The following is a 24557-nucleotide window of genomic DNA, read 5'->3' as shown; positions in this document are numbered from 1 at the left end:
TGTGATTAATAGTATTGAGAACTCCCAGGACCTCAGTAAAAAAATTTAAGTCCCCAATTCTACTTGGAACATTTCCAAAGGAGTAGGAATACAGAGTGGAGGGAAGGTCATGGGGTCCTCCCTACCCCAGGCTCAGGCACTAACCCGCCCTACAGCTGTGCAGCCACAGCCAAGTCACATGGCATCTCTGGACCTGTTTTGTCTGTCTTGTAGGAAGCAGTTGGGCTTGCTGCTCCCTGCCTCTCCTGCCTCTTGCATTCAGCTGCCTTTCAAGTTTCATTTCACTGAGTCCTGAGAGAGAACACTTCAGTCCTTTACATTTATTAAGGTGTGTTTTATGGCCCAGACTGAGGTCTGGGCTGGTGATTGCTCCAGGTGGTGACGCTCGTTTTCCAGGATCCTAAATATTGCTCAGGGCACCAAGTATGATGTTAGAATTGCCTAAAATCTGACACTGATTCTCTCTTGGGGACAGGGGTATGTTGTTTTAAGCCACACTTGGAAGTGCTCAGGGGTTACTCCCTGCTCTGTGCTTGGGGATTACTCCTGACAGTGCTCAGGGCACCATGCAGTGCCAGGATCAAATTGGCATCAATACAAGGCCATCACCTTGACCTCTTGGGCCTGACTCAGTACTCTTTAGTTTCAAAATAGTGTGTTAAGTGGAGAGGAGAGAACTAACAACTAGCAGAGGACTAGAAACCAAGGCTGACGAGTCATTGCTCTCTCTGCTTCCAATATCTGTTCAGAATCCTCTAAAGCTTTTCGCCTGGGGTCCTCTGCAGGCCTCTGGCCCTGCTGGGCTCACAACTGCATAACCGACACACTCGAAAATACAGTCTCTGCCTCCCTGTAGGTTCCGTGTTCTCTGATGGAATCTGGCAAGAAGGAAAGCCAGTCAGCCTCCCAGGCCCAACCTCAGCCAACACCACTGTGGTGGTGAACCACCCAGTGGTTCACCTACTGGGATTATAGTCAACAGTCCAGAATTCTGGAACAAAAGCAGATTCAGCCTGAGCCACCAGCTACTTAGGGGTGAGTGGAGGGTCAGCATCCAAGGCTTGGAGGGAAAGAAATGACAATCCAAACGTGATTTAAAAAAAAAAAAATAGGATCTGGAGAGATAATACAGTGGGTAGGACACTTGGCCTTACACATGACTGACCTGGGTTCAACCCCTGACACCCCATATGGTTCCGCCAAGTCCTACCAGGAGCAAGCCCTGAGCACGACCAGATGTGACCCCAAAGCAAAAACAAAAACAAACTAGAGAAGCAGTTTAGATTCCTTTTGGCCTGTACCAGTAGCTGTATAAAAATTCAAGCCCAAAACACCGGTCTTGCAGTTTGGAAGAACTGGACCCCGGCTCTCCTTCTGTGCTACCCTACCATACTGTGACTCAGGACTAGAAGGCTTGGTATTCAGCAAAGAAAATCTATGAATATTTATTCCATATTCATTTGAATCAAACATAGTTTAAACAAAGAAGAGACTTTAAGAGTGTATCTTGGGGGCCAGAAAAAATCATGCAGAAGGGTAAGACACTTGCCTTTTTCACATGACTGATTTTGATTTTATCCTAGGTGCCACATATGGTCCCCTAAGGCATGCCAGGAGTGATCCCTGAGCACAGAGCTGGGAGTAGACCCTAAGCACTTCTAGGCTTGTCCCCTTCCCTCAAACTGTATCTTGTTCCTGTTTGATAACGTTTTATTCTAACCTATGCAGATAACTGACCCACCAAAAACCTGGCTTTGCCTCCAGTCATAGATACAGCATTCCACTGACAGTCATAGCCAATGGTGATTTCTCAAAAGGACCTAGAATCACAGTCCACAGCAACAAATAACAATGCGTACAAGTGAAATGAACCTGCGTCTGTACATTCTACAGAGCAGCTACCAGGGTTTTATACAAGTCAGATTTGAGCAAAGGTCTAAGATACATTGCTTGAATGGGAGAAGGCGAGACCCTTAGTGAACATCAGCCCTAAACATTTAGCAATGCGATGCTTTCATAACAGGGCATTTACTCGAGTCTTCTCTGCTCTATAGGACTCTAAACCTCAATAGGTAAACTACCCAATTTTTTTGGCTTTTGTTTTGGTAAGAAGGAGGACTGGGAGGTTAATGTGTTTCTATTTTGCAGTTCCAGGGATGGAACTCAGGCTCAGGTATGTGACACGTGTGCTCTGAGCTGAATCCTCAGACTAAGAATGGCTGATCTCAGACCGGAAGAGCTCAATGAGGTGAGTCCACACTCAGCATGTGGATGGCCCAGGGCCAATCTCAGTGCCCGTGTTCCCCCCAAGCACTGCAGGGAACTACCCCCCCAGCACAGTACTGGATGCTAACCTCCATGAACTGTTGGGCACAGCCCCCAAACCAAAAAGAGAACATCTAATGTCTCCTTAAAAATGTCACTTTTTTCCTGAATGTTTAACATATATATATATATATATATATGTATATATATATATATTTCAAGATACGGCCATTCTCTGAGGCAAACTATATATTCATATGCTTTATTTCTTACACACCAGAAATTTGGCAATGAAAATAGTTTTTCCCAAATGCTTTTCTTTTCTGATCTAAATGCCTCTCCCCCTTCGCCCCAATAACAAACATAACTCATTTCTTCTCCCCATGGCATCACTGCAGCTACCTTCTCATTTCCTTCTTGCCCTTCACTACTCTGGAAGCTCGGAAGCTCCGGGCTGACAGGTTCTCTGGCTTAACAATGCTCCCTGCTCTAGAACAGGGGCTGCTGCCCAGGAGCTGTCCACTATGCATTTGTTCAGGGAAATAAATTACTTTCTGGAAAATCTGTATCTGTTCCACATTTCCTCCTTACCCCGCCAAAAATTTGAGAGACAAGAGGTTCCATGAAAAAGTGAGCTGTTCTTACAGCATGCCAAAGGCAAGGCAAGCCACCTTACAGCCTGCGTTATCTTTCCAGCCCCAGGAACCTGTCTCTTTAAGAGAACATCCCTGCTCTTTCCCACAGGGGCAGTCTGGGCATCACACTCTGGGAAAAGCTGAATGGATGCAGGGTGCATGGAGAGCAGGTGTAGTGGTCAGATTGTCAAGGATTTGCAAAGGCTGGAAGGGATCCCAGGAGTGCAATTGCTTCAACAATATACTCTCAATCAGAGGAGGAAACTGAGGTCCACAGTGCGGCAGAAACTGAACCTGGTATCATCCAGTGACTTGGTGGCCATTTGAGAAGTTTTTCTGAGTAGCTTATAAAACTACTCTCTTTATAGAAGAAACTTCATGAACTTTTTTTTTTTGTGGTCTAACATGTATTAGCCACTTTTGTTCCTAGGCTCTCTATTTAACTTTTATTTCTTTTTTTTTTTCTGGTTGGGGTGGGGGTCATACTTCCTAGTGCTCTGGGGCTACTCCTGGCTCAGTTCTCTGGGGTTGCTCCTATCCGTGCTCTGAGGAGTATGTGGTGCTGGGGATTCAACCCTGGGCTCCTGTGTGGAAACCATATGCTCTGGGCCATTGAGCTACTCTCTGGCCCATCTTAACATGTTTTTATTTATTTGTTTTGTTTTGTTTCATGCCCAGCTGTGCTGGGTTGAGTTGGAACACTATTCTTGGCTTTTTGCTTGGCGGGGGTGGGGGGAGCGGTTCACACCTGGAGGTACTCAGGGGATCTGTGATACCAACGATTGAACCCTGGTCTTCCACATGCAATTAACATGTTCAAATGGCACTTTTCTGGTCTTATCTCGGCAGCACCTTGTGTAATTGGAACTGTTATTACAAAACGTGACAGTCCTTACCCAAAAGCATCCTAGCTGCTGAAACATACTTGAAATGACCAATTAATGAGGATGTTATGTATATTTTCTCATTGGTAATTATGCAGGTTCTGTATGCCAAGCCCAGTATCTATATATACTTGTATTGCTAAATTAAAAGCAACTGTGAGGCAGAGAATAGCAACATTTCAAGGAGAAACAAATCAAATGTGACATGTTTTGACTGCACTGATATACAATGATCTGAGCTCACTTTTGAAGGAGAGAAGTTTGGCCCAAAGGCGAAGTGAAGGTCCCAGAGCCAGGAGCACTTCACAGAGCTGGAGCTCTCATCCGGCCTCTCAAAATTCCTTCCCTCTGGGATTTGGAGCACACACAATGCTTCCATCTCCCTCTCCCACGAGTGGGGAGCATTGCTCATTTACTACCTAAAATTGCAGCGATAGCACAGCGGTAGGGCGTTCGCCTTACAAGCAGCCAACATGGCCGACCCGAGTTCGATTCCTCCGCCCCTCTTGGAGAGCCCGGCAAGCTGCCAAGAGTATTCGATATGCCAAACACAGTAACAACAAAGTCTCCAATGGAGACGTTACTGGGCCCGCTCGAGCAAATCGATGATCAACGGGAGGGCCTTTACCTTTACCTTTACCTAAAAAGCACATGTGTCAGTGCAAAAAAAAATTAAAACGTACCGCCTGGCAAACATTTTTCTTTTATTTCATTTGTCTAGCGAGGTCACCAGGGGCAGCTAGAATCTTTAATAAATTGTTCTGGTCAAGTTCATGATTTGACTCAAACCTGGTAGGACTGGGAAGAAAGCTTAAAGGGCTAGTACACATACTTTTCAATCCCTGGCATTCCCTGGTCTACAAGTACTGAGCCAGGAGTAAACTCTTACTAAGGCTGGTTTGATCCAAAAGCCAAAAGGTGTCTGAATTAAATGAAATAAAATAAGCATGGTATAATAAACAGTGGGAGTACATAACTGATGTTACCCTGAAAATAGAATAAGGAGGAAATAAATGAAAAGTTTAAATTTTTTACTTATCCAATTCTAAATGGTTTACACTTTTACTTTATTTAAATTAATTTTGGTTTTTGAACCACACCTATTGTTGCTCAGGTGTGTCTACAGCTGCCTCTGTGCTTAGAGGTCACTTCTGGTGGTGCTCGGGGAACCCTATCCAGAGGCAGGGATTGAACCAGGCTTGGCTGAATGCAAGGCCAGCTCCTTACCCCTGTATTGTCCCTCCAACCCATGGATTTGTCATTGGAAAAATCAGCAGACAGCGCCACAGTGATCACTCGAGGGGCTGGAATACATGCTTTGCAGAGGGAACTCACAGCTTCCATCTCCTCTCCTCAGCCAGCACCCAGGAAAAACTGACCCCACACACCAAGCTGAGAATAGCCCTTAAGCACCACTGGATATGGCCCAAGAACATTAAAAAGACAAAACAAACAAACAAAAAACTAAGTGAAGGTGATACTATTGTAATTTAAATACATTAAATTTCTCTTTAAAAATGTAGTAGTTGAATAGAAATGATAGTGTGATGAACAGAAACATTTGCACCAGTAATAGCTCTGCCAATGACCTCCAGGAGCAAGCCACTTACCCTCTCAGCCTCTATCTACTCCTCTAAAGATATGGGGGTTCAACTAGATAAGTGTATCCCAAAGAGGGCAATACTGCCCCCCAGGGGTTGATGGAAGGAGCCAGGGGATGGTAGTAGTCTCAGGTGCAATTGGGGGGTGAGGGACTGTCTGTTTGTTAAAGAAGTGAATTTCCGAGGGGCTGATGAGTGATTTTTTTCTGAAATGGGTGAGGGGCAACAGAACAAAAGTTTGGGAATCTCTGGATTAGATGATCCAGAGGTCACCATCAGTTCTCTGAATTTTCAAATATAAAACTTTACAGAGAACGTCTTTAAAACTTCATATGAATATTCTTTTTGTTTGTTCTTGGACCATGCTCGATCAGTCCTTAGGAGCTACTCCCAGCTCTGTGCTCAGAGGCTCCATCCATGGGATTCTGGAGACCAGGTGGTGCTAGAAATTGAACCAGGGCCTCTTGCAAGTAAAGTATGTGCTCAGCCTGCTGAACTGTCTCTCTGGCTCCTGAAGGATAATTTCAAAAGCCATATTAAGTTGGGGCTTTTGTCAAACTCTGTGAGAATATATATATATGACGCAGCCTAGTTCAAAGTAGGTTCATTTTTCAGAGAACAAAGCAAATTCAATTTTGTTAAACAAGACAGTTCTTATAAACACAGATTCTTGAGCTGAGATATGGCTTGATTTAGTAGAGCACATGCCTGATATTGCTCTTTCCAAATAAAAAGAAGGGGAGAAACAGTAAAATTTTTAGTTAATATTTTTGGGACAGATCACATACAGTGTTGCTCAGGACATACCCCTGGTGCTGTGCTCAGTGATTGCTCTTTGGGGGCAGGGGAGCATGTTGGTGGCCAGGGATTGTATCCATGCAAGGCAAGTGCCCTACTAACGGTACTATTTCTCCAGCCCTCTCCCCCTACAAATCTCTTATGTTTAGATGTTTATATCATCACTTACATTTAGGAACAATAAAGTGAACTTAGAAGAGGACATCCCGGAACTGGCAGACACATAATACCATCGAAAAATAACCTTTCTCCTTGTGAGAAAAGCTGTTCTATAGAGTCTTACTAGTTGCTTCTTGTGTGGATGACCTTGTGCTTCCCCTAACCAAGAGAGTGGCTCTTTGTCCTATGAGTAAGTTGGAAGGGGCCTTTCATTCTCACTCTTTATCTGCATTTCAGAGCAGCAGTCCTCTCTGCCGTGAAGCAAGTGTGACTTAATCTTGCCAAACCATCTCCCTTCCTGCCTATCTATTTCCATTGACTCTAACCATCCTTACAAGTTTCCAGACTAATGCGTCTGTCTATATCCTCCTTCAATGCCAGTTTGGAAGTGGACTCTGCTCTTGAAATGTGGTCTGACATTTCAAGAAGGAGTTCATGGTACAGGACGTAACCAGCCTCCTTTTGGTCGCACATGTCTCCCTGTGCAACCTCAGGTAATTTAGCACCTTCCTTCCATTACGCATTGCCTATGTCGCAGCATATTGTGAGGGTATGGAATAAACTCCCAAGATCTTCTTAGCACAAACCACTGACAGGCCAAGTCTCTCCCAGTTTTTCAAATTCTAAACGCCGAGCTTCACATTTATTTTTGTTAACTTTCTTCATGATGGTTTCAGCCCATCCTGTTCCAACCTGTCGAAATTGCTCTGAATGTTGATACTGACATCCATCACATTAGAGATCCCTCCCAGCTTTCTGTCATCTGCAACTGTGATCAGCATGCCTTCTCTGCCTTCATCCAAGTTTTTGACGAAAACGCACTGTATTTTTAAAGAGTCTTCTAATTTAATTGATTTTGGTCCAATTTTTGATAATTTTGTAAAGCTCTCTAAAAGGGAGAGAATCCAAGCTATGAGGTTCAACCTGATTTCCAAACAATGTAATTAAAATAAATACGCCTTGCAAAATTGAGCCAGGCCCCCAAGGTAGTAATCCATGTGACCCAGACTCTGGCATGGTCGATCCATTCTTTTGGATAAAACTAACAATTAAATTGGATAAATGTTTGTTGATGAGGAGGATGACTCTGGGCTGACACAGTGAATGGTGCAGAGGGAAGCAAATACACTGGATTGATTTTTTCAGTGTGGAGACAGTTCCCAGCTGGGACAACTCAAAGTGCTGGGAAGGCTTTGCCACTGAATGACTAATTAGGCTATGTAGCCCAATAATTGGATAATTTGGGGGCACAAAAATCACTTTTGGGCCTCAGTTCTCTGGAATGACCATCAAGAGTGATTTCAAATGCCCCAAACAATGTCAGATTATAGATTGGAGCATCAGCATAGGCTGCACATAGAAGTTTCATAATTCAAGCAAATCATTTAAAGGGAGGTCAAAGTTGCTTCAGAAAGGAGAAGTTTGCATTCCTCAATGCTCTTCTAACACTCTCTCTCATGGTAACCAGAGAAGCCAACAGAGCCCAGTATTTAGGGTAGTCTTGATTTCTACTCCTCTCTCTGGTAGGTGATCTTAAGAAAGTCAGTCAATTCCCTCATCTTAAGACTTTACCTCGGTGGTCTTTCTACATGACACCTGGCATGTGCGGTGTTCATCCTCATCAAAACATTCAACAAATGGTAGAGAAGGGTTTGATCAGGAATATAATGCACAGAGCACTGTGCTAAAGCTTTAGCAAGTATCATCTTATTTAATCTTCACAGCCACAGGAAATGGTTACGATTATTACTACTTCATGATACACAAAACAAAAAAAGGCATTACAAGGTTTAATCGGTTGTTCAAGGTCATCTAGCTAGTACATAATGGCACTGGGATTTTAATCTAGACCTGCATGGTTCCAAAGCCTAAACCCTTAGCTCAATGCATTATTTTGTTAAACTATTATTTGAGACTTGACTTTAGTCAAGAGACACTACTTGTAATCAGAATAAGAGTCCTCAACCTTTGATACTAAGGATCTACTGTGTGTCTTCTGTGAAGCCTCGTGATCAGGTGTGGAGAGGAGGCTTCACAGTCTCTAATGAGGATGGGGATAACGGCGGGTATGCCAATCACCCCTGTATTTCTATCAACAATGCAGCCTAAAAGGGACACAGAGCCAATACACTCAGTCGCTTCTAGTCCTTCAACCCAAAGATTGAAATAGTGATTAGTCCTGGGGAGAGCAAGCTGGTAATAACTGCCAAGTCTAATGAACAACTGAGATCCGTGGGCGGGTAGCTCATGTGTATGCAGAATGTATTCTATGACATTTTTTTTTAACTTAGAGTGGGGTAACTATCCCTAGAGTTCATTTTTTTTTATGATTAAATGGGGCAATATACCATGAGGTCTAGTGTTAAAAATTGTGCAATCATTTAAATGTTTTCATTTCTGTCTCCCTGATGAGTCTCTGTATTACTAGATATTTGTCTTTCTAAGTCTATTTTATTTTATTATATTTTTTGCTTTTGAGCCACATCCTACTGTGTTCAGGGCTTACTCCTGACCCTGTGTTTGGGTATTACTCTTGGCAGATCTTGGGGGATGATATGTGATGCTGGGGATGGAACGTGGGACAGCTGTGTGTAAGACAAATGCCCCCTGCTCTATCACTTCAAACCTTTTCTAAGTCCATTGAAATGCCTCCTAGTTTACCAGGGAGATATTACAACAGGTTGGAGTGCAGGCTTTACCTACAAGGGCCTCATGTTTGATCCCCATCACTGCACGGTCCCCTGAGCACCACTGAGAGTAACCCCTAAGCACCATGCTAAGAGTAGCCCTAGAGCACTACCTGCTGGGATCCCCCAAACAAAGCAAAACAAAAAACCTTTTGTATAGTAATATTTATACATTTGCTCAGAAAATTCTTTCTCAGGCTTCTCTATGATATCTAAATTTCTAGGAATTTATAGATAATACACTGACATTTTACTATATCCTATGTGAAATTAAAATGTTAGTATGTTTTGGTTGGCTTAAACATCACCACTGGTAATCTTGTCTGGTTTTCAAAACAGTTTTCCCAACCCTTATTCCTGTGTGACTGATGTTCAAAACATCCCTCTGAGGCTGAATGTTATAATCATCTCCACTGCAGGGAGGAGAAAGTCAAGAGTGGGAGCCAGGTGACACAGGTAGGGGAAGCAGCAGAAGCTTCCTACCAATTGTTCCATCCCAATCCTCCCCACACTTCCCACTCCCTTCCCCCACGTCAAAGCCAGAGCTTGCTCCTCTGCACAAGTAGTCTAATCCCTCTGAATAAACAGCAGGCCAATCAATGCCCATGCAATTGGGTAAACTGCTTAGCACTAACTTGTGGCTGACCCACAATAGAAGGGAAAAAAAGAAGAATCGCTTTGTCTATACCATAAAGGAAATCTCCAAATTGTAATTCCCCTGTGTAGATTCTCATTGGCACTGCACCACCAGGAACCCTGCCACAATGGGTAGGCAGGTGCAGCACTGTCAGGCAAGGTCCTTTGTTAAGGCATTTGGAGATCCAATAAGGCAAAAAATTATTTGTGTAAAGGATGCCCTGGGATTGCCCGATGAAGTGAGAAATACAGAAAAGATGCGCAGGGCAGCTGCACACTGTGCCAGGCACACAATCATCCAATGAAGGCCAATCACTTGAATCACAGAGCGAGAACCTGAGCATTCTTTCCCAAAATAGGACAGCATAAAACTTACTCTGGAATAATCAAGATCTCTGGGCGTTGAATCTGTTAAAGCTCGGACAAGGGCATTCATCATGCAGATCGGAGGAGAAGGTGGAGAGGGCTGAGAAACTTCCTGCTGTAAAGGGCTCTTTGGTTTGGAAGGCAGCCGACCTCTCCTCCCTTTCAGACTATCCGTTCGAACAACTGGTGCCAAGAGAAAGAAAGAAATATGTATCTTCAAAGCTATCTACGAAAAGCCATCGATCATGCAAAGGAATCAAAACACAGTAGAGGTGAGCATTCATTCACAGGCTAACCATTTTAAAGTGGCAATAAGTTTGGGGTATGATTCCTACAAGAACTGAATGAGAGTTGATACATTTGATAATGAACAAACCCTAAATTGCACAAAGACATAGGTATATAAGCTCTTTATGGATTTTGAGAAATCACAGAAAGTAGTCCTTGGCTATTTTTACATGTAAATATAGAGCCTAAAAATAAATGGTTGAAAGGAAAGGGTAACCAGAGACATTACCATCCCCACATAAATATGAACATTTTCAGTGCCGTCTGAGAAGCGACCTATGCAAGCAGGATGAAAAGCATTAGATCCATACCTTCTTTGACCATTCCAACACTGAGACACTTCTGAAATCGACAATACTGACATCGGTTCCGGCGTCTCTTGTCTACAGGGCAATTTTTATTTGCCAGGCAAACGTATTTTGCATTTTTCTGCACTGTTCTCTGAGAAAATACAATACAGAGATAGTCAACTAATAGTTTCTGGAAGGAGGTAGGTAGAACCTGACAAGATGTATTTTAATTACAATGTGAAAAGCGACAGTGCAATTCGTATAATTAGATAAATTTAATTTCCTAACACGCTAGCCTGCAGGAAAAACAATTTTATTAGTGTTAGCTGCTGACAATGGAAATCATCTCAGATTGTTCTGAAGCAAGTCTCATGAGATATCCAAGTCTGAATGATAAAATCATATCTGAAATTACCAGGTCAACATATCATACCTTGGAGGATTAGATTATCTCCACTTTTAATATCCCTTGGGGAACAATCTTCTACTTGTTCCACTCCCCTGATTATTGCTGACCTTATTAAAATAAAATCAAAATTATCAGGGATGTACTTTGTTGGCTATCACTACTGTAAGTCGAATATCACAGTAACTGGCTTTGTTCCCAAATAGTGATGAAATCATAAAAAGCAAAATTCTGGACTTGTCCAGTTCAAACATATAAGGCATAATGTTTTAATGCAAAAAAACAAAATCATTCAATCAGCCTGTCTGCTTTATTTTACTTTAAAAGAACATAGGTAGCAAAATGGCCATTTCTGATATTTGAAATCAAAACATTAAAGTTAAATACTAAAAACCCATATAATATCAAAAAATTAAATAAATATAAGGGCCATACTGTCAATAAAAATTCCCATAAGTAAGTTACTTCAGAAATGATTATGACATAGACATCAGAATAGCCATATTGCCAAAAGAAAAATCACAAAACTTGGACTTGGATATAAAATAATGTGTTCAGACTCAGATAATTTAAAATGACACATGGAGAAATAAGCATACTTCATGCTCCAATTTTTTTAAGGCTTGATTTTCCTTAATTAAACATTTGTGCACATGGATGTGGATTACCACTAAGGAAAAAAATCATTCAGAAATTACCCGAATCTCTACAACTCCAAATAGACCAATGATTTGGACATTTAAAAAAATTCATGTAATTTGGTATTAGTGATCTAGTCTGCGTCCAAAATTATAGGTTTAGTTTTTCCTTTCACCAGCCTTTTAAGTCATACATACCAATTTTTACCTTATTGCCTTTTAATTTCATTCTAGGAAGTAGCTTATAAACTGCTTCTATAAAACTTCAGAGAGAAAGAAAGAAAGAAAGAAAAAAAGAAAGACTCAAACAAAACATACATTCCCCCCTGCTTCGGTAGGCTTATTCTAGTTTAAAATGCGAAATTCCAAAGCACAAACATACTTCTGGGTTTCCAGCATTTATATTCCCAGCAATATGTAAGGGTAGGAAACTTGTGTTTTCAGAATAAAAATGTCTTTCATTGAAACTAGTCTAATTTCTAAGGTTTTATTATTTTTTTTTTTTTATCAATCAGCCTCAAGGCAATATGCCAATTTGAGTGCTGGTGGCATTTTGCTTCAGGTATACATTTTCCCAATAACCTGAACCTTCCCCACATTTGTGTGTGCCTACAGAGTTGAAGGACAGAAGAGATCGTTACGGTTCAATCACTGAATTCCCATCATTAACTGCACTTCATGTCACATTTTTAAAGAATTCAATTTAATGGTAGAAAGCCACTGGGTAAAACCTGCTTCTGGTCCCTTAATTAACAGATCTGTGGGGTGGTTCTCCCTCATCCTACTCCCACCCTTTCAAGTATAGATTTGTTTTCAAGAGATTGCTGCAGAAAAGTGAAGCTGTTGGAGAACATTTAATTGACATTTCTAGACTGGGAATGTATTATCATTCTTGTATTGAACTTTGAATCATTCAGGGATGGTTCTATTTGGGGGTTACTCACACTTGCCCTAATGTTTTTCTTTTCTTTCCCCTTTTCTCCCTAGCTGTCCCTTCCACTGCCCTTCAACAATTCTTTTAAGAAGCTGCAAAAATCATACCTTCTTAAATGATGCAGTTATTAGAAAATAACCTTGTAAATACCAAAGAGTTAAGAGGGGGAAATGGCTAACCTGAGGTTCAATATCTAAAATCCTCACAATCCTACACACCTATCTGCCACTTAACATGTTGCAAATTCTTGCTACAATAATTTTTTTCTTTTATTTACGGGATTTCTTGATCACACGATTGGTCTCCCATTGCTTGTTAGTATATATACCAAATACAGAGATTTCAGTATTTGTCACAAACAACCATGAAGTCCTCTTTTCATGGCTCTTTAAAGAATAGAAAGTGGTTTTCCTAAGTATTTTCTCATTCAACATATTTCAGCTCTAACCTTTATTCAACCAGCAGGAAATTGAGGTTTAGAAAGAAGGGTCATCCCCAACCACTTTAGAAAGGATAAAAACTCCTATTTGAGTGTCTGACACTAATTCTCACATACTTCCAGCTACATCCTATTGGTCTCCCAAATCTGTTACACAATCAGCATCCAGCTGACCTCTGTACTCAGCCCAGCAGTGGAAAGTCGTTATTTTCTCCCTTCTTTTTGTTTGTTGATTGGTCTTTGGGCCACACCCTGCTGTGCTTAGGGGCTTTTCCTAGCTCTGTGTTCATGAGTAACCACTAGTGATGCTTGGGTATCATAGATGATGCCCAGGACTTGAACTGGACTCAGCAAGATACAACGCAAGCACCTTACCCCCTGTACTACCTCTCCAGCCTCTTTTTTTTTCTTCTTTTAAAGAAGTGATTTTTTGTGGAAAAACATTTACAGGTTTGCGAAACTGTGCAATGATGGTCAGGAGAGGAGGGGTGAGGAGAGTGGTTTAAGTGTCTGAAGAAGCCTGGAGTGGAGAGCAAAAGTTGCCCCAGAAGAGAGTAAGAGCACTCTTATCCCTGAGTGCCCTTGAGAGGGGTCAACTGGAGTGTGTGTGTGTGGGGGTGGGGGAAGGAACCCAGCTGGACTATCTGATGGGTTGGCCAGGCTCAGTTTTTCTCATGGGTTAAAACAACAACAACAACCAGGGGTGAGAACCAATGCCCCTCCCACTTCTGGAGTCACTAAGATAATGAACTATGAGTACAACTGGCACCAGAGCATGAACTGGTGAGAACCCAGCTTCTGTCCTCTGTGTCCCGCACTGCATTTAGTCCGTGTCCTCTGCCACAGATCTGTGCAAAGGGCTTGCTCTACAGAGGCCACACAGATAAGCGCTGTCCATGGGCACCTCTCTGAGATGGGAGCGAGGTGGGGGGTGCGTGGTCATTGGGTAATTTCTTTGACCCTCTCACTCTTCATCTAGGGGAACAAAAGGACTGTTTCTATGGGCAAGACATTTAATAAAAGAGCTAGTGACCAGCCAGCCTCAGTCTGTCTTCATATGACAAATGCAGAACTAGCAAGGACCCCGAACCAGACACCTCATCTCGGCCGTCACCCCGGTGTACAGAAGATGCAGGCTAGGAGGATTTTTCCCTTTCTGAGGTCCCAGATCCTTTTGGGGATTAGGTTTAAAGTGGGGGAGGGGGAAACAGACAGACGGTCGCTCTGAGTCAGGGTCCCCATCCCTCTGGGTCCCATCCACCCCAACAGCCTCTTGGCAGAGACCTCCCCGGCCCCCAGGCCCTGTTCATGGGCGAGTGATGGCGCTAGGCAAGGCTAGAGGGACACTCAGTGTCCCCGCGAGTCTCTGCAGCCCACGGAGGGGCTAGACACGGGGAGAGGGTCACGCACTGTCCCCGGAAGGGGCTGCAGCCCACGGAGGGACTAGGTTCAGTGAGAGCGTCACCCAGTGTTCCGGGGAGCCTCTGCAGCCCACCGAGCGCGGGGGGGGGGGGGGCACTAGGCACGCGGAGGGGGTCTCCCGGTGTCTCCAGGGGCGGGGCCAGGCACGGCGCGCGGCTCACCTTGAAGAAGCCCTTGCAGCCCTCGCAGGTGCGCACGCCGTAGTGCTGGCAGGCGGCGTTGTCCCCGCACACGGCGCACGTGCCTTCGCCCGACGACGAGCCCCGGTTGGGCGGCGACGGCAGGCTGGGGCTGTCGCCCAGGAGGCCGGACGGGGTGGGCGAGGCGGCGAGGCCCAGCGGCGGGAACCTGCTGGCCATGGGCAGCACGTACGGGTGGGCGTCGAGCGCGGCCGCCTGGCTGCTGGCGGCGGCGGCGGCGGCGGCGGCGGCAGCGGCGGCGGCGGCGGCGGCGGCGGCGGCCGCCTTGGGGTCGTAGCCCAGGTGGTGGCCGCCCGCCGGGCTGGGCGCGGGCGGGTGCGGCGGCGACGGCTTGAAGTGGAAGAGCGGGAAGCGCGCGCCCGCCACGCCGGGCACCGTCTTCAGGGGCGGCTCGAGCAGCGCGCCGGGGCCCAGGCAGCCGGGGGCGGCGGGCAGCGCGTCGTCCCACAGCGCCCCGGCCTGCGCGGGGAAGCCGGGCGTGCTGGGCGTGGACGGCGGGGACGGCTTGAAGTACATGGACGTGCTGGGCAGCACCTCGTCCTCGCGGCCGGCCGGGGGCGGGATGGAGGGCTGCGGCGCGGGCGGCGCGGGCGGCGGCGGCGGCGGCGGCGGCGGCGGCTGCTGCGGCTGCTGCTGAGGGTGGGGGTGAGGGTGGTGGTGGTGATGGTGGTGGTGGTGGTGGTGGTGGTAGCCGTGCCCGCGGCCCTCTTCCATCTTGATCAAGGGCCGCGGCCCGGCCGGCTGCATTTGGTACAGGCACGAGGGCTTGAAGTCGTAGTTGCCCGAGTAGCCCTCCATGAAGGTGCTGAAGCTCGGCAGGGACGTGGTGGCGGTGATCTCGGTGCTGCCCAGGTCCATGGTCAGCTTGGGGAAGTCGGGGTTCATGATCTCCGGGTTGTATTCCGAGACGTACGTCTGCGCTGCATAACTGGAACCTGGGGGTGAAGGGCTATACTGGGCTTGCACGCAGGGCATATCTGCAGGGACAGGGACAGAGAGTGTCTCAGAGGCATGTCCGCGGTCCTGCCTGACCGGACAGGCCACACCGCGCCGAGTGCTGGCTCTCTAATCTGGGCAATGAAGAGAAGCAACAGGCATCCTCCACTGATTCTGGGAGCACCGGCTTAAAGCCCCAGCTCCCTTGCTTTCATCCTTTCTGCACTGGGAAGAGCTGGGAAACCCCTTATCCTTAAAGGGGCCACAGGATAGCAAAACCAGGCTGGGGTGGGGCCGGGGGCAAAGGGGTAGGGGTCTGGGTGAAGCTCTGAGCCCACCTTTACTCCCTCTTTCTCCCTCCATTTTATCTTCCACTAGATCTGGGAAATGTGACACCCTCCCTCTTAAACCCAGCGATGATGTTTGGAGAAAGTGACTTTGTGTCCTATCAATCCCAATGGTCTGAGCCACAAATTGGGGGGACTAAAGAAACCTAGTGAATGCCTCCAGTTGGCTTGTTTCTGGAGAAAGGCCACTGAGTCACCCACTGATTTATACACTCAGGATTTTCTCCCCCACTCCCCTTCATTTTAAAAGGGAGATGTTCTATGTGGGCTTTACTGGCCAAGGGAGCCTGTGACATTCTAACATTGTATTTCTGCCAACAGAAGCTACCCACACATGTTGTGGCCGCTTTCTCCCACCCCCTCCCCACTCCTTCACACAGAGCTAGCAGCCTGCACAAACTGGACCCCTGCTGATGACTTCAGCCAACTAGGTGGTGAGGTGGGCATGTAGGCCCAGGAAATGGACTGGGGGAGGTTGTGCCATCTGCAAAGAAAAAGATCAGCAGCTGCAACAGAACACCCACCAAACCTGCTCTCTGCCATATACAGTACATATATTTCCCCCAATTCTGACTAATCCACTACGCCAGTGGCTGTTTGATGACACTTTACAATGATCACACGAGGCAACACATTGCTTTATGACAGAATTAGTACCCCAACAAGAGAAAAATGTAGTTTCTTAATAGGTTTAGTGTCCCTGCCAGTTGGATTTGACTCTGAATGGTATCTAGGAAGCTTTCTATTATTGAGGGAGGCTGAACTGGGAGGGGAGGCCCTGAGGATTATTGGATCTAACAGATGATTTATCTGATTGTTCCCCTTTCTTTACTGCTAATTATAAATGGCGAATGGATCATTTCTGGTGGTTGGTCTTTCACCAACCAAAAGAATACCAGGTGCTTAGAGGCTCCCTGAAGTCTATGTATGGTGTGAAAGGTGTGACTAATCAAAAAGTGAGTACTTCACATTGCCTTTGACAGCTCTTACCCACATCTCCAAATCTGATTGAGTCATGCATATATGGGTTGAAATCTTGAGTTGAAAAAAGGTGATGAGGGCCTGTTGGAAGAAGCAGTGATGAGGAGAGGCCAGTTCATGCCTTTCTTTGACAAGCTGGGCCTTAAAAATCAGCAGTTTGAAGTCACAGATTACTTTTCCTGTCATCCAGTTGTTGGGGTGAAGAAAAAGGCCCAAGGACCACTGAGGTTCCTGACCGTTCATCCTTTTTCAGTCGCACCTCTAGAATTTCTCCATTAGCCTTTTCTTCATTTCCCCTTGCAGGTCCCTTGCATTACCCTCTGAAGTGTCTTTCCCAGATTTCCAGCTAGAACTGGGAGAGGCTTCTATCATCTATTGGTGCCTATACAGTCCTGGAAACTGGTTACCCCTTTAACAGCTAGATAAAGAGGTGTTACCAGTCAAACTTGCAAACCTTTCTTTTACCCTACTCAAAATTATATTACTTGATTCTCATCTCAAAGATTCTTTTTTCTCTTTCCCTCTGGGTTTCAATAATGACTTGGGTTTCAGACAGACAAGATGCTTTGCCTTGGTCTCAGTGATCTCATACCTCACAATTGCACCAACTGGAATTAAAGGGTAAATACTCCTCTTTATAAAGCTATATAAAAGCCAACTAGATATAAAGGTAAAATGAAGGCTTTAAGATATATCAGAAGTCCCTAATCTATTCGGTGTATTTTCCTTTTCCTTAGAGCAAACATTTTTGAGACATGCAATGACTGATTTAATCTGGCCGCTCAATTTGGTTGCAACAGGGTGTGGTATCCAGAGAATCAGCTCACGAGGAAGCCACCTGCGCTGTGAAAAGGATGGCCAGCAGTCTGGGCCCTGACCCTGGGTAAGTCGATCAGCTTTGCCACCTAGGGTGTACTCCCCACCCACTTAGTCCCAGAGGAGTAAGAGGTCGTGCTTTCAGACTTACCTGGAGGATATCTTGCGCGCTGAATGGTGGGGCTGGGCGTCTCTCCAGCAGAGGCTGAGAGTGGAGGAGGCGGGGATGTCGGGCTGGGCGAAGCAGTGGCGGTGCAGCCCTGCTCCGCTGAGGATCCAGTCTCCGGGCCCGGGCTTCCCGGGCTGCACTCTTCCACAGTAGGTTCTTGTGGGGGCGAGGGGAAAGGACAGAGACCACAGTAAGATCGGGTTGGCTCAGCGAGTCTTGGCCTGGGCGCTCTTGGGACACCAATACAGATGGGGAGCCTCTGTAAGTACTGAACTGATTAAAGACAAGAAAGCAGTGCATAAGGCAACCCTAGTTCCAGTTCGAGAAGCATCACACAATCTTGTTGGAGCCGAGAGGAGGTATCCTCTTTCACCGCGGTCTTGTGGCACCAGGACCGAGACAGCAACCGCAGCAGCCGCGACAAACAACAACAATAAACCGTACAGTCTTTCATCGCCCAGAAATGAACCTTTCCGCCCCCACAACTGACCCCCAGCTCGGGAAGTCAGGAAAACCAAAGGCAGGTGAACATAGGAAAGAATCCCGCCCGAATTCGCGAGCCAGTGACTGTGCACGAGCGGAAAGGAGCTATTTTCCAAACTCCATCCGTCTCCACCCCTGAAATACAAATTTTACACGTTACAGAGGAAATGCACAAGGTCTGGAACGAATGCATGAATGCCGGGAGGAATTAACAAAGTCTGCGCTTTTCATTCTAAATGCTAATAGAGCTTCGCTTCTCTTAGCCGGGAGTTTCGGGGGCCAAGGGGTCAAGCAAACAAAAGGGCAGAATTAAAACAGGCCCAAGCTGGAAGCAAGGCGACTAAGAGGATGGCGTTCGCGGCCGGTGGGGCGTGCGGAGGGAGGACCCCTACACCCCGGCGGGTGTTCACTCTGAGAGTGGGCGATTTAGAGGCTCGAAGGAAACCGACGGCGTGGAGGGGGCACATTCCCGAGGACGCAGGGCGCGCCTCCCGGGCGAGCGTAACCTCCGAGAAACTTTACAGCTGTAAAGCTCAGCTGAGCGGGCCCTAGGGTGGGAAGCAGCCGGCTGCTCCAAACCCCGGTCGAGAGCGCCCTCTTGGCCCCAAACCCATTCACAGGACGAAGGGTTGAGGGGAACGAGCAGGGTGGCAGGGAGGGGGTACCCCAAACGCCCGAAACCTCTGTGGGGCGCGCGACGCGAGGGTCGTGTAAGTTTCGCGTCCCAAAGCTCATGCGCCCCGGGGCTGGCCTCGAAAGGAGAGTGGGGCTGGGAGCCACCAGGTCCGGAAGCGCTCAACGCCCGGGAAATAGGGGATTCCCTTGCCGCCCCCAGCCCCAGCTGGCCCTATGGAAAGCCTGTACTCGCTCTAGCGCTGGCACGGGCGGATCTTCCCAGGACTAGAGCATGCGCTGCTCCCCACCTTCAGCATCTTCAAGGGGGGACTCCAGTAACCCCCACCCCTTCCCCTCCTCCCTCAGGTGCCAGCATCCCCGCCCTTCCCGGAGGTCCTGGAAGCCCATTCTTTCTCCTAGGATCCGTCTCGGATTCAGGTGGGCGAGGTACGCGTGTCCTCCCTCCTCCTCAGTCCCCCCAAGGAAGGGTCTCCAGCTCTATCCCTCGGCCTTCGCGTGACTCAACAGCCGGGCCAGGTGCCCCCACGGCGCTTCCCGCTCACCCCCCTGAAGCGCCGGTTTCCTAGGCAAAGCCTCGTCGCCTGCAAACACGTGCGGGCGCTCCAGCTCGCGGCCGCTGGGGCCAGGAACGCGGAGCTGGAGAGTTGTAAATTAGGAAGCAATGACCACCTCTGTCAAAGCCCCTTTCTTTCTCGGGGGTAGACGAAAGGAACACCCCCGTGTTCCCCTCCGTGTGGTGAAGTGTGTGGAGGAAACCGTGAAGCACCCCATTGTGACCGGGGCTCCTCCGCGGAGTTTCCAAGCCGGGGGGAGCGGGGGCGGAGGTTGGGCGGGGGCAGAATGAGTGGAAGAGAGACAGACAGAAAGGGAAAGACAGATTCTCAGAAAGACCGAGGGAGGGGAGACGAACCTCCGGGGAGAATTTCGCCGAACGCACGGTCCCAGGGAAGGGGGTGTGGGAGCCCGCGAGTTTGGAGGCTGCTTCGGTCTAAGGAATCTTTGACAGTCACACGAGAAGCATCTTGCTAGGCTAAGACCACGCGAATGAACTCAACGCTATTCATCGTGCCCCACAGCCCTTTCTTTCTCCAACTCGGTCCTCTGTTCAAGAGTTCTGGGCCGTGGGAAGGGGCGGTTTAGGAGCGGATTCGCGCACAGTGGCGCCCAGTTCCTCTGTCCTGGCACCCTAAGGCCCTGGGATAGCAGCCCGAGATGTCCGGTGACCCAACAACTCCTGCAGCACATTCCCCTTGAAGACTCCCGAGGCTTAAAATAAAAAACAATTTCCAGGAACGTTCCGTAGACTCAAGGGACATTAATGCGCTCTCTCCCCCGAGTGCCCCAAGCGCTCCCAGCACGCTCGAGGGGAGACTTTGCAGTCAGTGTCCGCAGGCTGAGCTGTGAGGCTGCTTTCCTCAGTACCCAGAACTTTCATTTCAATCAAGAGTAAAACCCTCAAAGCAACTTCTCCAAAAGCGTGAGCACCTGCCACTATAAAGTGAAACCTGCCTTTCCTACACCCAGCCACGGCCGCGAGCGGAGGATGCCCGGTCCCCACCGCGTGTCCGGACGCGGGAGCAGTCCATTACAGCCCATCCCCTCCGCAGGGGAAAAAGTGTAAACTAGCAAGTCAGGCCGACGTGCCCCGTGGAGCATCGAGCTCATTTCAATACAATAAGCTTCATTCCTACAATTATGTCCTTTTTCCTGAGCTCCTAGGAGCGCCTCAGCAAACTCTGGCTGCTCAGGTCCAGGCCTTTTCCCTCTTAAAGCTTCCGTCTAGTCCACCGGCGAGCAGTCACCATTAGGTATATTAACTTAGGCCCACAGGAGCCCTTCTTTTTCAATCCTAGTTAAAAGGCAGGAAAATTACCGCCGTTCATCACCAGACCTGCAACTCCCTGCCGCCGCCGCTGCCGCCGCCGCCGCCGAGAGCATCATTACCATGACAACTAGAGCCGAAATACCCTGAATTACATCGCCAGAGCTGCAACTGCACAAACCCCGGTCTTCCTCTTTGTTAGAGGCTTTTCGACTCTTGGGGTCGGTGGGGAAAGAATTTCACGACCTCCAGAGATCCCCGCCCGCCCCCCCACCCCCGGTGGACCCACTATGGGGGAAAAGTTTCAGATCAGAACCCTCTCGGTGGGCAAAGCCTGAGTCTGGCAGCAAGGATGAGAAAACACACATGCACAAACAAACAAACTAACAAACAAAAAACCCCAAAACAACCCACGCCCAAAGTTGTCAATTTCAGGAGCTATGCTTCCCGGCGCGCCAACTTTTTAAGCAAGTCCCACAGTTAACTAGGAGAATCTCATACTTACTTGAGAGCTGTGGCGGTTCCGTCTTTAGAGCGAGTTTCTAGAGAGCTGCCTTGAAATCTGCACTGGGTGGGGGGCAGTCACAGCTGCTGTCCCGGAAGGGCTGCGGTGCACAAGCCCAGCGGCTCCCGGAGGCGGCGAGCGGCTGGCAGGGGATGCTGCGATCCCGACTCATGGGAGAGCTCCGCTGAGGGCTTCCGCGGACGTCCTGGCTCCGGCCGCGACTAAGGGAGAAGATGCTGCGGCCGTTCCCACCTCCACGGGGACCACCGGAGCTGTCTGCGTTGCAAAGTGAGCCCGGAGGGGCGTCCGGCTGCCGGCTCGGCGCCGCACCGGCTCTTAGAGCGCAGGGCGAGAGGGGTGTGAGCGCGCGGCAGAGTGGAGTGTGTGTGCGGAGCGTGTGTGCGCGCGTGTCTGCGTGTGCGAGTGAGGGAGCGGGGTGTGAGCTTGTCTGTGTATGGGGAGCGGAGGAGGAGCAGGAGCTGGAGGGGTGGGGGGCGGGAGGCCGGAGTCTCCGCACTCCCGGCTGCGCTTTCGCTTGCTCTCTCGGCACTTCATTTATGCCACAGGAGCCCAAGCGGCCTCACATAGAGTGCCTGGAATGCGAGACGTCAATGTGACGTCATGGGACGCTACGTCACCGTCCCTCCCCTGGCCCAGCCGGTTCCGCGTGTGCGAGGGAGGGCGTGTATGTGTTCATGGGCGCGCGCCTGCGCGCCCGCGCGCGCGCCCGCGCTCTCTCCAGCCAGTCGCAAGGCCGCACAATAGAAACTGCACCGCTCGGCCAGCTGCGGCCCCCGAGCCTCTCGGAACAGCGCTGCGGACTGTTTTTTTTGCAGCAGCGCGGCTCTCCCCGGCGGTAGTCTGCGAGAGGGTGCAGCTGCCCGCCCGCGGGTCAGGCGGGACCGCCCAGCTGTCAGGCTCGGGTGGAGTAGAGTTGGAGGAGTGCTGTTGGCGCGCCTCCGAGGCTGCCCCGAGGCAGGGAGCCAGGGCTAGGGGGTAAGGGAGAGGACAGCTCTTCCGAAAGGGAAGGCTCCGCCAGCCAGCTTCTCCGAGTGACCTGGCAGCTGGTGCCGGAGTCAGGCGCCAGCCTGAAGGCTCCCTGAGGTGCAGCTGCGCTTTCCTCCAGCGGCGGTTCTCAAGCTGTTTACGTCTCTTTGGCCCCTCTGAGCCTGAGCTTATTTTCCCCCCCTCCTCCCATCATTTGTTGGGTGCGTGTTTCCCTTCTGCACTGGGATGCAGATGACTTCGGGAAGATAAGGTTTTGTTTCTTAACGCACTCTAGGTGTGGACACTGAACTATAATAAGTGCACATCCACCACGGTGCGCGCGCTGCAGCAGCAGAAACTACGTTGTGTGTGTAAAACAAACACACGTGTTGAACAGCTGAGTGGGTCTGACTTGCAAATCACCCCCCCCCCCCACCACCGCCGTCAGAAATGTAACTCTCAGCTCGCACTTTCACTTTTTGATGATTGTTGACAGGCCTCCCCTCCCCTCTCCCAAATAAGACGTTTCGAAATCAATCAGTAGGATTTATTAGTCCCTCGCTAGGGAATGTGCTCTGGTTTCCTGGGACTCATTTTTCATGAACTGGTGTGCCACAAGCCTGAAGGACTGTGTAAAAGGGAGAGCAGTTTCTTCCTGGAAATGAATGAATTTAAGTGTGACTTTCTTGCTGTAAACAAAAACACAAATTAATCAGGGTCAAGGGCTTCTAGTTTCAAAGGTTCCGGCGGAGTATAAGCAACTTGGGGATGAATTTTTAAAGGCGAACGAGTTTGAGTGAGGTAATGCAGAATGCCCAGGTGTCCGGTGGGAATCAGAGGGGACACCTTATTTCTCTGACCTGTCACAGTCTTGCTTGGGTGTCTGGAAGAAGAGACTGAAGGGAACGTTATCCCCATCGCCAGCACAGCACTTTCAGACTCGGATGGTGGTACAGACTAGAGCTCCAGAAACGTGCAAACAGAACTAGACATTCTCTAGAATACACGAGGTCTATTTCTATGGCTTCGAACATTCCCCCCTCCCCCAGGTCTCCGTCCGCAGGTAAGGTGAGGCGGAGAGAGACCGTGGGAGGATGCCGCGAAAAAAGTTGACCCAGCAGAGAGCAACCACTGAGCTGCTGCCCGGCTGCGGGTTCCAGTCCAGCCTTCGGAGGACGGAGGGCGCTGCTCCATTGCATCCATTCAAAGTCTGGGGGTCGGGGTGGGGGGGGGGAGAGTGGGGGGGGTGGTGAAGGTGGTGGTGGTGGGGGGAGCAGGACCTGGAGCCGCGCGGCGCTGACGCACGCGAGGCGCGTGATTGACGCAGGCGAAGTTACTAAATTCGGCGCTTGGCCTGGCCGGGCCGCTGGCGCGCGCGGCAGATCGCAGAGTAGGTTCCCCTCGGTCACCCCCGCCCCTTCTCCATTCAGCGCCGAGCGGGGCGGGGCGGGGCGGGGCGCGGCGGGGCGGGGCGGGGCGCGCGCGGCCGCGCCGGGATCCGGCAGCACCAAATATAGTCGGGGCCCGGGTTATTTTTAGCCGGGGCCTCGGGCGCGAGCGCGCCGCGGGAGGGGGCGCCCTTTCCCCGCCGGGAGAGCCGAGTGCGTCCGGGTGCGCGCGCGCGCGTGCATGCGTGCGTGCGTGCGTGCGTGCGTGTGTGTGTGTGTGTGTGTGTGTGTGTGTGTTGTGTGTGTGTGCGGGGCGGAGTCGCCATCTTGGACTCGGCTCGACCCCGTCGGGTGACCCGCGACCCTAGCCCCGGGGGTCGGGGTGAGTGCGTGTGAGCCGTGGGGGGGTGGGGGGGGAAAACGTGCGGGCTGGGGGCGCGCATGCGCATGCGCCGTGCGATGAACTCCCCCCCCCCCCCCACTCCCATCCCGCTCTTTCCCCAACATCCCCTCGGCGCTGGCCGGGCGGCGGGAGTAGCTCAGTGATTCCCCCCCCCCCATACACACACACCCCCCCACACACACACACCCATGCCCGGCGCCCACGGTCGGGCCGGGCGCGGCCGCGGCTGCCACCCCGCCGGCCCCCCAGCCGCGTGGGGGCGGAGCTGCCCGCGGCCACCACTTCCTGAGAGCCGGGGATACCCCTCCCGGACGTCACGGAGGAGACTGGGCGGCGGTGGCGGCCCCGGGCTCATCCTGCACTTGCATCACGGGTGCAGCCAGCAGCTGCTCGGCTGCTTTGTGGCTTTTTCCCCCCGTTGAGTAACTGCTTTGTT

At 49.5% G+C, this 24557-nt stretch overlaps 1 protein-coding gene across 2 annotated transcripts in view; it reads right to left on the bottom strand.

The window, feature by feature from the left end:
• Positions 1-21821, bottom strand: part of NR4A3 (nuclear receptor subfamily 4 group A member 3) — a 48967-nt gene extending 27146 nt beyond the window's left edge. The window contains exons 1-6 of one of the 2 annotated variants that reach the window (XM_056117145.1): positions 21344-21821; positions 17880-18053; positions 16922-16993; positions 14610-15625; positions 10631-10760; positions 10042-10214 (exon numbers count right to left, since the gene is read on the bottom strand). In XM_056117145.1, the coding sequence (XP_055973120.1) occupies positions 10042-10214; positions 10631-10760; positions 14610-15625; positions 16922-16952 (1350 nt within the window). In that variant the 5' untranslated portion in view covers positions 16953-16993; positions 17880-18053; positions 21344-21821. The remainder of the gene's footprint in view (positions 1-10041; positions 10215-10630; positions 10761-14609; positions 15626-16921; positions 16994-17879; positions 18054-21343) is intronic. The other variant, XM_056117146.1, reaches the window with a different exon arrangement.
• Between the last annotated feature and the right edge of the window lie 2736 nt (positions 21822-24557).

This window comes from Sorex fumeus, unplaced genomic scaffold, assembly GCF_029834395.1.
Source record: "Sorex fumeus unplaced genomic scaffold, SorFum_2.1 ptg000034l, whole genome shotgun sequence".
Classification (NCBI taxonomy): Eukaryota; Metazoa; Chordata; class Mammalia; order Eulipotyphla; family Soricidae; genus Sorex; species Sorex fumeus.
Note: the sequence above shows the minus strand (reverse complement) of the source record. Positions and strands in the feature narration are given on the sequence as shown.